This window comes from Manis javanica, chromosome 4, assembly GCF_040802235.1.
Source record: "Manis javanica isolate MJ-LG chromosome 4, MJ_LKY, whole genome shotgun sequence".
In the NCBI taxonomy this organism is placed as follows: domain Eukaryota; kingdom Metazoa; phylum Chordata; class Mammalia; order Pholidota; family Manidae; genus Manis; species Manis javanica.
Window position 1 is genome coordinate 143,224,244 of NC_133159.1, and position 15,303 is coordinate 143,239,546.

General features: G+C 39.4%; 1 protein-coding gene across 22 annotated transcripts in view; it reads left to right on the plus strand.

Moving 5' to 3' along the window:
* Positions 1–15,303, plus strand: part of LOC108388367 (leucine-rich repeat-containing protein 37A-like) — a 70,548-nt gene that overhangs the window by 46,895 nt on the left and 8,350 nt on the right. For 19 of the 22 annotated variants that reach the window (XR_012130602.1, XR_012130603.1, XR_012130605.1 and 16 more), the window contains 8 exons: positions 1,299–1,370; positions 4,268–4,339; positions 5,109–5,189; positions 7,982–8,053; positions 8,619–8,693; positions 10,659–10,795; positions 12,854–14,439; positions 14,798–14,899. Coding sequence is in view for 17 of the 22 variants with exons in the window: in XM_073235230.1 (XP_073091331.1) it covers positions 1,299–1,370; positions 4,268–4,339; positions 5,109–5,189; positions 7,982–8,053; positions 8,619–8,693; positions 10,659–10,795; positions 12,854–14,439; positions 14,798–14,899 (2,197 nt within the window). In the remaining 5 variants the exon portion in view is untranslated. The remainder of the gene's footprint in view (positions 1–1,298; positions 1,371–4,267; positions 4,340–5,108; positions 5,190–7,981; positions 8,054–8,618; positions 8,694–10,658; positions 10,796–12,853; positions 14,440–14,797; positions 14,900–15,303) is intronic. The other 3 variants (XM_073235233.1, XM_073235239.1, XM_073235240.1) reach the window with 3 other exon arrangements.

Consider the following 15,303-nt stretch of genomic DNA (forward strand, 5'->3'; position numbering starts at 1 on the left):
CTCAGAAGGTTCTTGTCTCAAAAGATTGAGTCACAAATGCAGATGAAAACATATTTCTTTTTCCTGTAAAGTTGTACTTATGCACATGATGATAAAGGGATGATTTGTTTTAACTAAAGGTAGTATATCTGAAAATCAATACCTGAGAATAAAATGAATTTGCAAGGTAAGGTTGAATGAAAGAAGCAATGTAGAAAATAATACATATATAATATGATTCCATTTATATACTAAGTTCAGGAAGAGGCAAGACTGCACTATGTTGTTTATGGTTTATACCTCAAAGGTAAGACCACATTCCAAAAGCAGGGAGATGACTTAAAAAGTCAAGACAGTGGTTACCTCTAGTGGGTCAGAGAGCAGTTTGTGATGGGAAAGGGGCACACTGAGGGCTTCTGGGATGCTGGCACTGTTCTTGACATGAATGGTGTTACATGGGTATTTGCTTTCTAATTATTAATGTGGACATTTTAACTTTTTTAAATTAAGGTATCATTGATATACACTCTTATGAAGATTTCACAGGAAAAACATTGGTTACTATATTCACCCACTATTATCAAGTCCCCCCATACCCCATTGAAGTCACTGTCCATCAGCATAGTAAGATGCCAGAGAGTCACTACTTGCCTTGTATGTGCTACACTGTCTTCCCTGTGACCCCCACACACCATGTGTAGCAATCATAGTACCCTTCAATCCCCTTCTCCATCCCTCCCCACCCAGCCTACCCCACCCTTCCCCTTTAGTAACTGCTAGTCCCTTCTCAGAGTCTGTGAGTCTGCTGCTGTATTAAACTGGATGCACATCTTAATGTACTTTTTAGTTCCCTGAAATAATATTTTCAATGGGAGGAAAATTGAACAGCTTCACTCACTTGCAGCCTTGACATAGTTCTGGGTGGGGCTCCCATACTAAGCTTCAGGAGATGGCAGTTCTGCTGACAATGGTGCCACCCACAGTTGGGTTCTGAAAGAGACTTGGGGATCAAGAGAGTAGGTATTAAATACACATTTTGGTGTGAAGAGTGGATGGATAGTTGTGTGTGTGTGTGTGTGTGTGTGTGTGTGTGTGTGTGTGTGTGTGTGTGTGTGTGTGTGAGAGAGGGACACAGAGGAGGACATGACAAGAAAGATCTGAATGGAAACAGAGCAGAGATCACCATCCCTAAATTAATAGGTGTTTAGGTGGTACCATTATCGTTATTCAGGTCTCCCCCACATGTAGAAATTGGTCCTATACATAAATGGTTGTAATTATTTTGCATTTGATTCAGAAGTAACCTTTCCATTTTTCAGAATTCTCAGTGACAATCAGTTGAGTGAATTACATAAGGACTCCTTTGAAGGCCTGCTATCCCTCCAGTATTTGTAAGTTAGTTACTCACACTTATTTATGAGCTTTTAGTTATACTATCTATAACATTAATAAGGGGTTTAAGTTAGACAATTTCTATAATTTCTCCCAACAATAAAAATTTATAATTCTGTAAGTCTGTGTAGGGAGGGCACTAGCCACTCTCTAGCATTAAATACCTCCTATGTGTTTTCAATCTTTTAATTATATGGACAAGCTATAGATAGAAAAACCCTTCAGTTACAGAGGAAAAGTGGTAATGAGGTCTGAGCAATTACAGACACCCATAGGAGCCTTGGTATGTAAGTGTTCCTATGCCCTCTGTTTATATTAACATTTACTTTATGGCCTATGGATCAAACCCAGCCCATGGTCCGTTTTTATACAGCCCTTTTGTTAAAGGGCTGTAAAAGGAAAAAAGAAAAGAAAGAAAGAAAAACATGCAACAGAGACTCTATGTAGCCTGAAAAGCCTAAAATACTTACTTTTGAGCCTCTACAGAAAAGATTTGTAAAAGTTGGTTTAGTGAGATGAGAGGAATTAAAGGTAACCATACTATCACCTAAAAGACAAGAAAATATAGAATACTTATATTAACGTGAATGCCATTAACCCAGAATATTTTTACAATTTCATCTAAATTAGCATTGAAATATTAAGTACTTAAGTAGATGATTTATGTAAACAACATTATCAAGAATATAGTTACCCAGAGAAGAGACTGGTGTTTAGCATTTCAGTGCAGGAATTGTTATACCAATATTAAAAAACAGATATTTGAAGTGGTGATTAACTGATATAGTTGGAAATGTCTACATTTACACTAAATAAGCATATCAGAAATGGCCCTAACTTCTCTAATTACCAACTAAAAATCTCTCCAGTCTCATTGTCAAGGAAGTAATGCCTACATAGTACTTCTTTTTGTTTAGAAGTAAGGAGATACTATGTTGCTATAAAAGGTCAATGTTTGTTCTTTGTCTTTTGCATGCAGAACTATATATGGCATCCTTATTACGCTAAATAATGATGCTCTTTTGCAAAAAGATTCTTCTTGCAAATATAGAAACCTAAGGGAGTCAGATATAAAAGGTCTTACATGACAATAAAAATAGTCCTTTGAGTTTTCAAACCTTTCAAGCCACAAGGGACACTTTTGTATTGATCTTCTTAGGTACCTCTGCCATGTGGGCTCCAAACCTTCCAAACACAAATGAGATAACTGCTCAGTGGATTAGGCCCTTCATTACTTCTATTGTAAAATGTTTTGTAAGCTAAGTATTTCATTATCTTAAGTATTGTCATTACTTAAAAAAATGCCAATCAATAAAAAGGCAAAAAAGTATATGACAACCACTGTGCCTAGTATTATAGGCACAAAAGTGGGTAACACAGGGTTCCTACCCTTCTAGAAACTCATGATCTCACAGGGGAAATGCACTTGCCAGCTCAGAGCACCGTGTATAAGCACTGAATGAACGACAAAGTGCTGCAGAGGCACAGAAGAGGGAGCTATTTGAAAAGCCATTTATTTTTAAATGATCCCTTTTCTTCTACTCCTCAGCTCTTCATTCATTTTGTAAATATTTGAGTTTCTATCCATGTGTCAGTTTTAGACATGGTAGACAATGCAGGTAAGTAAGACCTTGTCCATACTTTAAGGGAGTTTATACTCAGAGGAAATGGAGTGTAAAAATAACTATATTAAAAAGAGGAAATGGATGTGGGCAGTGAGAGGTATGAATTGTTCGGGGAGCACAAAGGTGGGGAAAAGGACTTCAAGTTGGAAAAAAAGATGCTACAAGAGAAACGCTGTTAGAGCAGCAGCTTGAGGAGCTTTTGGGTATCATCAGACAGACATCTTGGGAAGAATAAGTTTGCAGAGAAGAGTGGCAGAAAGGCAGCACAAGGGAAAAATACCTTGTCCTATAGAGTACATCGGGTGTTAGGGCAAGACCTTCTGGGGCTTCAAAGGCCAAGCTGTCATGTTATCTCAGCAGCACTCTAGGACAAACTTCAGCTGGCTGGAACATCACTTGGAGGGCCCAAGCACCCACACCACAGTTACTGATTCAGTTGGTCCCGAGTAGGGCTGAGAATTTACATCTTCGATAAATTCCCAAGCGATGCTGGTGTTTGAGAACCACTCATGGAGAGTTAATGTGATGACTTTGTGCAGGACAGATTAGAAAGGAATGAACCAGAGGCAGGCATACCCTTCAGAAGAGAAAAGTGAGGGATTAAGCCTGAGTCAATGGAAATAAGAGAGTCACCTGTAATAGTCAAGAGTGAGTGATTTAAATAAAAATCCAATACCATGTTGTTTTTTGTTGTCCCACCACTGTGCAACTGAAGCACTTAAATTCATGGAATTATAGCAATGGAAACCAAAAGTGAGCTTCCGTTAAAATAATAGAAAGTATAATTCTGAATTAGTTCAAAGTAATTATAATTAGAGGTGTAACTTCCTTTCAAATTTTGTGAAAGATGATATTTTATTTTTTCCGGTGCTGAAATGGCCTAGAAAGAATAAAACCAGGAAGGTTTGTAAATGTGAGAATATTCCTTTCAATATTGGAAATTATATATGGGGATAAAAGCTTTTGAGCTCCTACTGTGGAATTTGATGGGACCACAAAAGTTGATCTAATCAGTCCTTCTGCTGTCAGGAAGGATTATCTCAACAATCTCTCAAGATCTATGGTTGTATATTTTATTTGTGAAGATAATGAAAGTGAGACTTAGGTGAGGGCAGTGATAGGGGCTCTGGAAGGTTCACATAATAATTTCTAAGGTGTAGAGTTTAGATAAGAGTTACTTAGTCAGTGTGGTTATTCTAACCTCTACTAGTTATCTCTGCTAATTAGGTATCTGATGGCTGGGACAATATTTTTCCTTTTCCTTTTCCTAGAGATTTATCCTGCAATAAAATACAGGCTATTGAAAGACTTACATTCGAATCACTACCTTTTCTGCAGTTTATGTAAGTTACAAATACAATTTAATTATGTTTGGAATTTTTATAAACTTAATTGTAAAACTTATGTTGAAATATTTTTAATGGAGAGCTACTAAAATTATGTGGCTACATCCTTTTTGTCTCTAGGAAACACTAGTGTAAGAATTATCATATGGATCAGAGTGACTCATTCTATAGCGGGGGTTCTCAAGTAGTGTGATTTTCTGCCCAGGCTCTACTAGACCGTGTCTGGAAACATTTTGGTTGTCAGAACTGTAGTTATGCTGCTGGCATCTGGGAGGCAGAGGCCGGAGATGCTGCTCAATAGCCTACAGTGCCCAAAACAGCGCCCACAACAAGGATTATCCAGCCCAAGATGTCAGCAGTGCAGTCATGGAACCCTTTTCTAGAGAATTAAAGATCACTTAGACAAGTGTTCTGGGCACTTATTGCTTTGTGTCTAGCAATACATGTATAAACATGAAAGTATAAATCTTTCATACAAGTGTATTTTATTTATTTTATTTGTATTTTCTCTAATAATACCACTGATACCAGGAAAAAAACAAGAAGATGTCAATCACTAATCCATCTTTCTCTTTTTTATAAAAAAGCATACTTGATATACAATCTGTTTTTTCATACAAATATTAAAAACAAAGCAAGTATCTTCCATAGTGAGATTTCCTTAGTATATGAGGAAGTATTGAGGTTATGTTTCATCATATACAGGTTAGAATCCCTGCCAAAGGATAAATGTTCTGCAATAATCTTTTTCTTCTTTTTCTTGTAGAAATCTTGGCTGCAATCTAATTACAGAACTGAGCTTTGGAACATTTCAGGCCTGGCATGGAATGCAGTTCTTACACACATTGTAAGTGAAATTGACGATGAATATGTGTGAAAACATGATACAGTTACTAGTGAGCTGGGGGTCAGCTCAGTATGAACTCTGAAAAATTTGTAATATCCATTTTTTTTCCAATGAGGAAACTAAGGTACAGAGGGGCCAGGAAACATGTCTGAGTCATACATGGCAGGCTCCGCTTTCCTGATCTTTTGCACAGGCAACAACCACACTCCATCATGTAACACCCACGCCAGCATCGTCACGGGGATCCACGACTGTGACGCTCTCCATAGTGTGTAGGCCTCACAGTTCCACTTCTGAACCTAACTGTTTCCTGCTCTTGGAACACAGCGCTGAAAGAACTAGGTTTAGCACAAAGTTCTCCAGGGAGCAACTGGTGTCGGTGCTTCCTCAGCCATCAGTTTCTTTTAAATGAAAGGAGTTCTGAAAACTTGCCACACAGATCTTCTCTCCCCAGTCACCCAGAAAAATACATTTCAAACTGTGTTCACCTCTGATGTGCATTATCTGTGAGCAGTAGGAACCTTTGAGGAATGGAAAAAGATGTTTGTGTTAAGCTATCATGTGCAGAATAGTCATAAAATACATTGCTGTAGCCTCATTCCATAAACTTTCTTTCCTGACTATCCAAAAAGAAATGGGGGTTTTCCTCCCTTTTGCTTGAGTGCTCTGTGGCACAGCCGAGTTCTCTGAGACACAGGCAAATCACTGGGTTTCATAGTTTTCAGTGAATCAATCTTGTGTTTCTTTGGCTAAATTTTTTCCTAAGACTTATTCTTTGTGATGCTGTTAGGCTTGGAATTGTTTTCTCAATTTCATTTTTGGATTGTTCACTGCTAGTGTACAGAAATACAGCTGATTTTTGCTTACTGATTTTGTCTTCCACAACCCTGCTGAACTCATTGATCAGTGCTAATGGTTTTCTTCTAGATTCTCAGGAATATGTCTCATGGTTTTCCAGTTTCCCAGGAATGTGTTGGAGCCTTTCAAAGTCTCTGTGAACATCTCCTCCCTCAGCTTGTCCTTTAACACTTTTTGGTTCGGCTATTATTTGTCCACTGCCTCACACACCTACCACATTATACCATTTACCTGTAATTGTTTTAAAAAATGCCCTCTGAGGAGAGGCTTATAGCACTAGGCAGCTCCCAGTCAGGTCAAAGACAAGCCTTTCAGGGAAGGTCCTCCAGGGCACCACCAGACTAACACGGAGACAAGTCTTTGGGAAGGAGGCTCTGAAGGACCTTGGGCTGTTTTTCAAAGCTACCACTGGACAGAGAGCAAAGGTCTAGGAGAAGTTAAAGCAGCACAGAACTCACTGTTTGTAGAGAAATTAATGTTTTTCTTGAATAAATTCTCCCCACATTGCTGTAAGCCCACTGATTAAATATCCAGAGTTCAGAAAAAGCTGGTTTGGCCATTTCTGCTACTGTTTTTTTTGTTGTTGTCGTTGTTGTTGTTGCTTTTATAGGATAAATTTTCAGATGCCCTTACTCCATCATTTTCACTGATTCTCCTGCAACATGGTTTTAAATCTCTAAAGTCTCAATGACCACAGGCTAATTAGATATTTAAGCATGGGAGACGATTAGGGAAAAGGAATAAAAAGAGAAAATGTAATTCTCATAGAGGTTTCCCAGATGGGTAGATCACGTTTGAAAAGCTATTTCTATATTTAGTGCTCTCAAAATTGAGGTTAAAGTAAAAGCTGTCTTTAATCCCTTTCTTCCATACAAATTAAACCCAGGCTTTGGAACCAGAGCTGAGTTCAGATTTCAGTTCTGCCTCTTAGCACTAGCTTGATGATTTAGGATGAATTATATAACGTCTCTTTACCTCAGTTTCCTCGCTTGTAAAATGGGGTAATAGTAATAATAATATGTATCACACAAGGTTATTGTGAGGATTAAATGTGAAAAGCTAATCACAGATGCCTGGCAGCCCAATTGATATTAGTTGTGATATTAATATTCTGCAAAATGCAGTAATGATTCTTGAGTAAAGTTAATTTACAAGAAGATTTTTCCTTCCTGTTTTTTTTTTTTTTTTGGTCTGTGTTTGTTTTAAAGAATGGAGAAGAAAATCTCAGCATTTTGGAATAAAAATTTGCATCAAAAATGAATTTGTTCATTTTATTGATATGTAAGCAAAATGTTGTTTATTTATTCAAAAAACTTTTAATAAATACCTAGTAAACACCAGGCACCATGTCAGGCACAGGAGTGACACTAACAGTAAAGTGTGTTCCCTGCCTTCAAGGAGCTAACAATCCAGGAGACTAACTGAACAGGTAGTTGCGTGCAGAGTAGCCAAGGCTGTGATGGGAGCAGGCGTTTTACCGCCTCCTCTCAGATTTATCCCTTTCTCTTTGGGTCCAAAAGCAAGGTCCAAAAGTGACAGCAAGGTCCTGCTGTGACTGTGTGGTTTAAACTATGGAACTGTTTTAATTTCCAGAACTGAAAGAAAAGCACCTTGGATTATGGAGGACCTAGGAATACCATTTCGTACAGAGCAAGGGGATTTCCCCCCAGCATTGTCACTTTGTGGGATTCTCAATCTGAAAAGTCTTTGCTTTTCACTTTTTTCTGTGTTTTTCCTTTTTCTCTTCTCCCCTTTATCATCTAGAGACCTAGGTAGGTAGTTCCCAAAGCAAGAGTGCTTTACAGACTCTAAGTGTGATTTATAGGTAAAGACAGATAACGATTTTTTCTTATAACGTTTAAGTCCTATACCAAAAAAAAAAAATGAATGTTTCATGAAATGCAGATAATTTTAATTCCATTGCATTTTTTCAGAAACCTCAGTCATAATCCTCTGACAACTGTTGAAGATTCTTATTTTTTCAAATTGAGAGCATTAAAATATTTGTAAGTATTGCAACAATCTCATGGCTTATCAGATGATTTCTGCTCTTTTACTTTCATCAAAGATTATTTATTTTGCATTTTGGCTAAAAAAGAATGATTTTAATTTTACCTGGGTTATTGAAATAAGAGTTTTGGGCAAAGAAAGGATTAAGAAAGAATGTGTATGTGCAAGACAAGCTATCCGAGACAGTGGTGCTGAAGAACGCACATAGATATGGAATGTGTAGATGCATGTAGAAATATAACTTATCCCATAAAGCAAAGAGGAATAAGGTGTATTTAAAAAAAAAAAGAATCTGGATTGGTGGGTGCAGGTGAGAACGAGAAGCAGGGCGGTGACAAAAAGATCATAGTGTTCAGGGCGGCGGTCATTAATTTGGTGATGCAAATAAATTTAAATTTCTTCAGTAATTTCTCTCTGGAATTATCATCTGTGGCAGGTAAACTCGAGCTGCCTAGATAGAGAAGCCAAAACTGAAGTAATAATGTGTCATTAAGTATCTTTTTAAGAATAGAGCTTTTGTCTTTGGGTTCGTATCATAAACGTTTGTGCTTTTTACTTCAGAGACATGGGGAAAACCCAAGTGACACTTAAAACAGTTGAGAGCATCGTCATGATGAGCCCCAAGTTAGAAAAACTGTAAGTTGATTTTTCTTGTATTTATTTTCACTTAGTTGATTTTTTAAAGTTTCGTTATTTTATTAAGTCAGGCTTATTGAAGTGTGATTTTCATGTAGTCAAATTTGCTTTCTAAGAGTACAGTTTGATGGATTTTAACAAATGTATAGTTATGTAACCACCACAATTTGAAATGCAGAACTTGTGTGACTCCAGAAAGACCCCTCATGGCCCTTTGCAGGCTAACCCCTCCTCCCATCACCAGCCCCCCGGCCACCACCAGTCTGATTTTCTAATCTGCAGATTTTGCCTTTTCCAGAAGGTCTTATCAATGAACTCATATCGCATGTAACCTTTTGTGTTGGCTCTTTTTACTTAGCATAATCTTTTTTCTGAGTCATCCATATTGTCACAGCTGTCCCTCCTTTTTATCGCTGAGTAGAGATCCATACCAGTCATCAATTAACGAACATTTGAGTTGTTTCTAATTTGGGCTATAAAAAGCTATGACAAACATTCACACGCAGATCTTTGTGTGAACATGTTTTGGCTGCATCATATGCTAGGTATGTATTTAACTTTTGAAGAAACTGCTAAGCTGTTTTCTAAAGTAGCTGCACCATTTTGCATTCCAGAAAGCAGTGCATGACGTTTGACTGTTGCTCCACATCTTCACCTGATCCTTATATTCAGTGTTTTACAAATGTTAGCCTTTCTTGGAGGTGTGTGGTTGTGTCTCATTGTGGTTTTGATTTGCATTTCTCTAATAGATCTCTAATCTCTGATGATGTTGTCTATACATGTGCAGACATTTTCTTTAATGGCATGTCTGTTCAAATCTATTTTTTAATTGGATATTTATCTTACTGTTGAGTTTTAAGAGTGCTTTATATATTCTGGAAAAAGTCCTCTCTCAGATATGTGTTTAGCAAATATCCTCTCTCAGGTTGTAGCTTGTCTTCATTCTATTAAAAGTATCTCTGAAGACCAGAAGTCTTTAATCTTTGAATTTTGATTAGCTCTAGTTTTTCTTACAGGTTTGTGCCTTTTTTGTGCGTTATCTAAGAAATCTTTGTCTGGGAACCCATTGCCAGTCCAAAGCGACAAAGATTTTTCTCTTATGTTTTCTTTCAATAAGTTGAATACTTGTTGGTTAATTAATTTAGGTCTATCTGTGGTCCATTTTTATTAGTTCATTTTCACATATAATGTGAGATAAGGGTCAAATTTCATTTTTTATCTTTGCAGTTTAAAAAAATGTTTCTGTAGGGCTTTCTGACAATTTATTACACAACTTACTGCACCTTTAATTGTGCCATCCCCCTCCAATGCGACAAGCTAACAGAAATTTGGTATTATGCTAAGGCTAACTGATGGCCTTACACAAGATTAGTATGGGAAAGGCCCCTGCATTTAGCAGTCTGCTCTCGCCGTTTTTGTCAGGTCAGCTGAGAAATGACTGTTTTCCCCTCACCGTCAGATCTACTGGCCACTGCTCTAGCCTCATCTTCTCAACGTCCCACAGCATCTGCCAGTCAGTCTGTCTCTTGTCAACTACATGCCTTCCTCTCTGGGTATCCAAATAATTTCCCTATATGCTTAAAATACTAAAAACACACTGAAGAAATGAAATTCCTATGCATAATGTTATCTAATGAAGAGTTGATATTCAAATTTCCTCACTTGTCTCCATTATATCATTTATTTCTAACAGATCAGTGTCACCCAGTTCTAATCCCTATCACCTTTATTCTAGGCCTACGATACCCACTTCCATTCTTACCCTACTGTGAGGCATCTCTGTCCTCCTGTTTGTTTACAGTATTCAAGAACAGCGGTTGGCCAGCTCATCCCTAGCCAACCTCACAGGCCATATGTTCCAAGAACTCCTTTTGCACAGCCCTGTGGGTGGCCTGGGCCTGCCTCTTATACCTAGTCAAGTAACTCCTTTACCACTGATTTAATTCTCTGTGTTTCAATTTATAGGATTTTACCTATCCATATGACCTGCTGCCTCTGCCAATTTAAAAATAATATTGAGGTTTTCTACAATACAGTCAAGCTGCATTGTGACAGTGAATGTCTGACAAACATCGCATATTGTGGTGAATTACCATTATCCGGTGATGTTTTATTTATGTTTTAACTGTTAATTTTTAAACTAATGGTGTTAATTGCATTATTTTTATTAATTCATTAAGAGTTCAACTCCCTACATTTCTAAGAACTCCTTTGCTAAAAGTCAGATTCTCAGTTACATTAAGCTAACAGTGACAGTGATCCACATACTTAAAGGAACAAGAGAAAGGAATGGAAGGGGAAAGAATGAGCATTAGTGGCCACATCCTGTGTACTGTGCTCTCTGCCTGGTGCTTAACCCCTGAATGAGAACTTACTCATACACGTATTACAGTTCACAAACTGATTTTATATGCCTGAGGTCTCATGTGCCCTTTGTCTTGTAGGACAAGTATAGATATATTTTTGTTTATTTTTGCAATTTTTATAGAGGAGTACAAGTAGTGCTATTTTATGAAAGCTTTCTTTGGAACCTGAGAGTTTCTGGTTCTATAACGAGACGCTGCTGCTCAGCCCTCCTAATGGATGGGAAGTCTCTTCTGTTCTTAGACTGTCCAACTCTAAATTTGCTCTGAACTCAAGCCTTTCTATCCCCAAAAACACTCAGGTGCTTTTAAGTATTTTTCTGTGTAGTAGGTTTTATTCGCACTAACGTGATGACTTCCAAAATGTGCTTTCATGCTCAGATAGCTTGAATACAAGTCTCTGGGGCACATCATAAAATGGTCTGGGGTGCATCATAAATAATACTTTGCTTCTTCTATAAATACAATGTTGCTTATTTAAAATAAAATTCTTTTTTGCCAGTTATATCACTCTCTTCTCCCACTAAAGATGGGCAAAACAGGCATTTTCATTCTACTTCTATAGGTGAGGAAAAATGAGATCCAAGTGTTATATTTTGTAGCTTAGTGCTCAGGTCTGCTAGCCTCGGTTTGGGGCTCTCTTCAAGCCCATGCTCCTCCTTCCTCACGACCCTTACCTCCTCCTCTGACCCTCACCACCACCACCAAAAATACTTATAATTCTTCTGGAAAATAAACCCAGCTGGCCAGTGAACTTGTGCAGCTGCCCTTGGCCTTCACGTAGTCAGAAGCTTTGGTTGGTTCCCCAAGTAAAACTGGAAATACTAGAAATGAAATTAAATGAAAGCAAAGCAGGTGTCTGAAAAAATTTTGTTTTTTCCCTTTTGCATTTTAGGACCTCAGGTATTGTTCCTTTGATTTATTGAATATTCCACATTGATATAACAACCTGACAGCTCTCAACCCACACCCCAGATCCCTGCTCAAATTTAAGCAAAGAGCCAGGGTAGACATGGTGTTTTTTTGTTTTTGTTTTTTCCCCCTTTATAGAGCCTTCTCTCATGGGGGCTGGGATATATGGAAGCAGGGACCAAGCAAAGGAATAGGTTGGTAGGTGGAGAAGGGCATATGTAGAAGAGAACTTATTTGCAGTGGGTGGTGGTGGTGTGCTCATCTGTGATGGTAGCAAGAGCAGGAACACACTGCAGAGGTGGAGAGGGAAAGCTGCACACTCCCTTTGCATCTGAAGCACTACAGGATGGAGTATGTGAACGTGAGGAGTCACTGTTAGATCTGCAGAGAATCTAGTCGAGGGCGAGTATTTGTCTTCTTGCCTTGGCTTTCCTTGAGCACGGGACAGTTGGCCCTTGAGGACCAATGGAATGATCCTGCACATAGTAGTGTATTTTGCACTATGGAGTGTTCCTAGCAAGAAGCGGCTCTTTCAAAAGACATATTTCTCTCCTTTTGTTGATGCCAACCATAGGTTTAAGTTTGTGTTTATTTTTCTCCTAATCAAACCTCAAATGTTTGCTGATTCCCGATCTATTTGACTGATATATATGGCTATGGACTGACAAAAAGCTGTCTCATCAGTCTTTCATTATCAAAAACAGTCTCTCCTCTTTTTTAAATTGAAGTATCATTGATATACAATCTTATGAAGGCTTCACATTAGCAACATTGTGGTTTTGACATTCACCCATACTATCAAGTCCCCTCTACCCACCCCCAACCCCATTGCAGTCACTGTCCATCAGCCTAGTAAGATGAAAAGCAATCTCTTCTTTTTGACAGATGATGAAACATCTGTAGGGAACCCAGAAGGGTCGTTCATGAAGGCATTACAATCCCGGAAGCAGAGTAGCAGCCCTGAGCTGACTATCGAGCCAGAGAAGGTGGCCACAGACAAAAATGCCATCAGTTTGTCAGCCTTCAAAAATGAGCAAGGAGACTTTAACAAGGAAAGTGTTGTTAGTGCACTGAACAACATATTACCTTATTTCTCTGACAAATATCTGGAAGGTGCAGAATCAGCACTATTACAATTCATTAAACAACTTGTTTCAAACCTACAAGGAGGAGATGAGCCTGTGGGGCACTTGCAAAACAACGCAGAGAACACTTCTCTTCCACCTGGATCCAGCATTTCGGCTGACAAAAATAAACAGAAAATAATCTCTGTTCTGGGAGATATCATAGATGGCATGCCTCTACGTTCCAAACTTCTGAATCCCAGATTTCAGCCCCAAATCTCCACCAAAACATTGGAAACTGCCCAATTACAAGAAAAGAACCCACCAGAGATTCAGAGTGTAGGGAGGAGGCCGGGGCCTTTGAAGGTGGTCATCAAGGGCCCAAAGGGCATTCAGAAGAGGCGACGCAGACAAATGAGGAAGGCTGGCATCAATGGGAAGCAGAGGGCCCAGCTCCTTGTGGAGAGCATGGCCGAAGAAAAAGGCCTCACGACCCCATCCCCAAGGGTGCCGGAGAAGCCTCACGTGGAGCAGCCCCCCAGGGAGACCACAGAAAGCTCCTTCAACACAGATTCTTCATTCAAAAGGGAACAGGAGGCAGCCGTCCCTTCTGTCCAGTACTTGATGGGCAGGCCTTCTGCTTCCAATACTCCAAAATCTCTACCTGAGATTAAACCAAAATCCAAAGACCTAGCTGACAGTATTTTTGTTTTAGAAGCTGCAAGTGCTGGAATGAGAAATATGAAGGCTTCTGAACCAACCTCACACTTCAGAGAAAAGTACCTCTTTCCTGAATCTTTGCGGCATGCGGGTCACAAAACACTCAAGGCCAAAATGAGTAGACAGTTCAGCAATAAAGGTTCACACAATAGTCCGATGGTTGTGAACAAGCCTCCATTCACTGCAATGAGCCTTATAAACTCCCCTTCACAAGAGGCTTTTTCATCGTCAGAACTGACTTTTCAGAAAAATCATTTTCCAGATTTATTTTCTCTTTTGGATCCAAGTCTCAAACTGACCACGGAAACACAACAAGAACACGTCAATGTGGGCACTGACTTACTCTCCACATCCACAGCCTTCCCTTTCCCAGGGAGCTCATCTCCAGGTGACCACCCGGGAGCTCAGCTAAACGAGCAGCTGCGGTCCCTCATCACCAACAGTGATGTGAGAAGGCTCATTTCTCGTGTTTTCTGGACTTTAAAAATGGGCTGCTCGGAGACCCACCTGAAACCAGCCTGTGCCAAGCTCATCTCCCAAACCGGCCTCCTGATGAAGCTTCTCAGCGAGCAGCAAGAAGCAAAGGAGCCCAGGGCAGACTGGGATACAGACCAGAGGGAAACAGAAAACTACATCCACGAGAGTCCAGAAGCCCAGAGTGAACAGGAAGAGCAGGAGTTCCAGGAGGTGAGGATAACGCCCAAAACATGGCCCCCAGCCTGTTAGTCAGTTTGGGACATGTCATTGAAGCACCCCGGCAGGAAGACCGCGGCCCCTAGTCTATGTCTTGTCTAGGCCTGGGCCTTTGGGGAAGACAGTGATCTCCCACTGTGCTCATTCAGACAATGACGCCACAACTGGTGTAGATGAGGAGGGGACCTAACACCCAAGATAAAGCAAGAAAATGCTGATTTATCATTAGCATTAGATTTGGTATGTTCTTGAAAACATTTACGCTGCTTACCTGAAATAATGAGATTTTATAAGAGCTTTTATCCTTTCCACCTCTTTGTTTTTGAAAAGTCTTTTTCGATTATTTTTTCAGTTCCCAAAAGCTCTGGTGCATGGCTATCGAATCAAAGTCATCTTGGCATTGTCAGTGACAGGAGCAGTGCTGGTGTTGATTACAGCTTTCTGCCTCATTAAGGTAAGGACAGTTAGTTCTGGCCTCCAGAGGAGAGTCTGTCTTTAGATTCAGAATCCACAAACTGAAAATCAAAGCCTCTCTCCCACTACTTGATATTCCTTTTTAGTCACCAGGACCGACATATGCTTTATTCTCTTCCTGCAAAGTATATGCCAGAGACTTTTAAAGGAACCCCGCTTGCGGAGATCTCTGTGGAACTGACACCAGATAATGAGCCATTAGACTGTTTTGAGAGGTTTAAGAAGGCCAGAGTTAACATGACAGTAAAATATCTTCAACTCAAAACTAAGTCGATTTGACATCAGTCATTCCCGTCCTACCACTGATTTCTTTCCTTGTTGACTGGAATTATGAGGGATGTGTAATCTCCACCCTCGTGAGTGATCCGTCACCCTGGAAGAAAG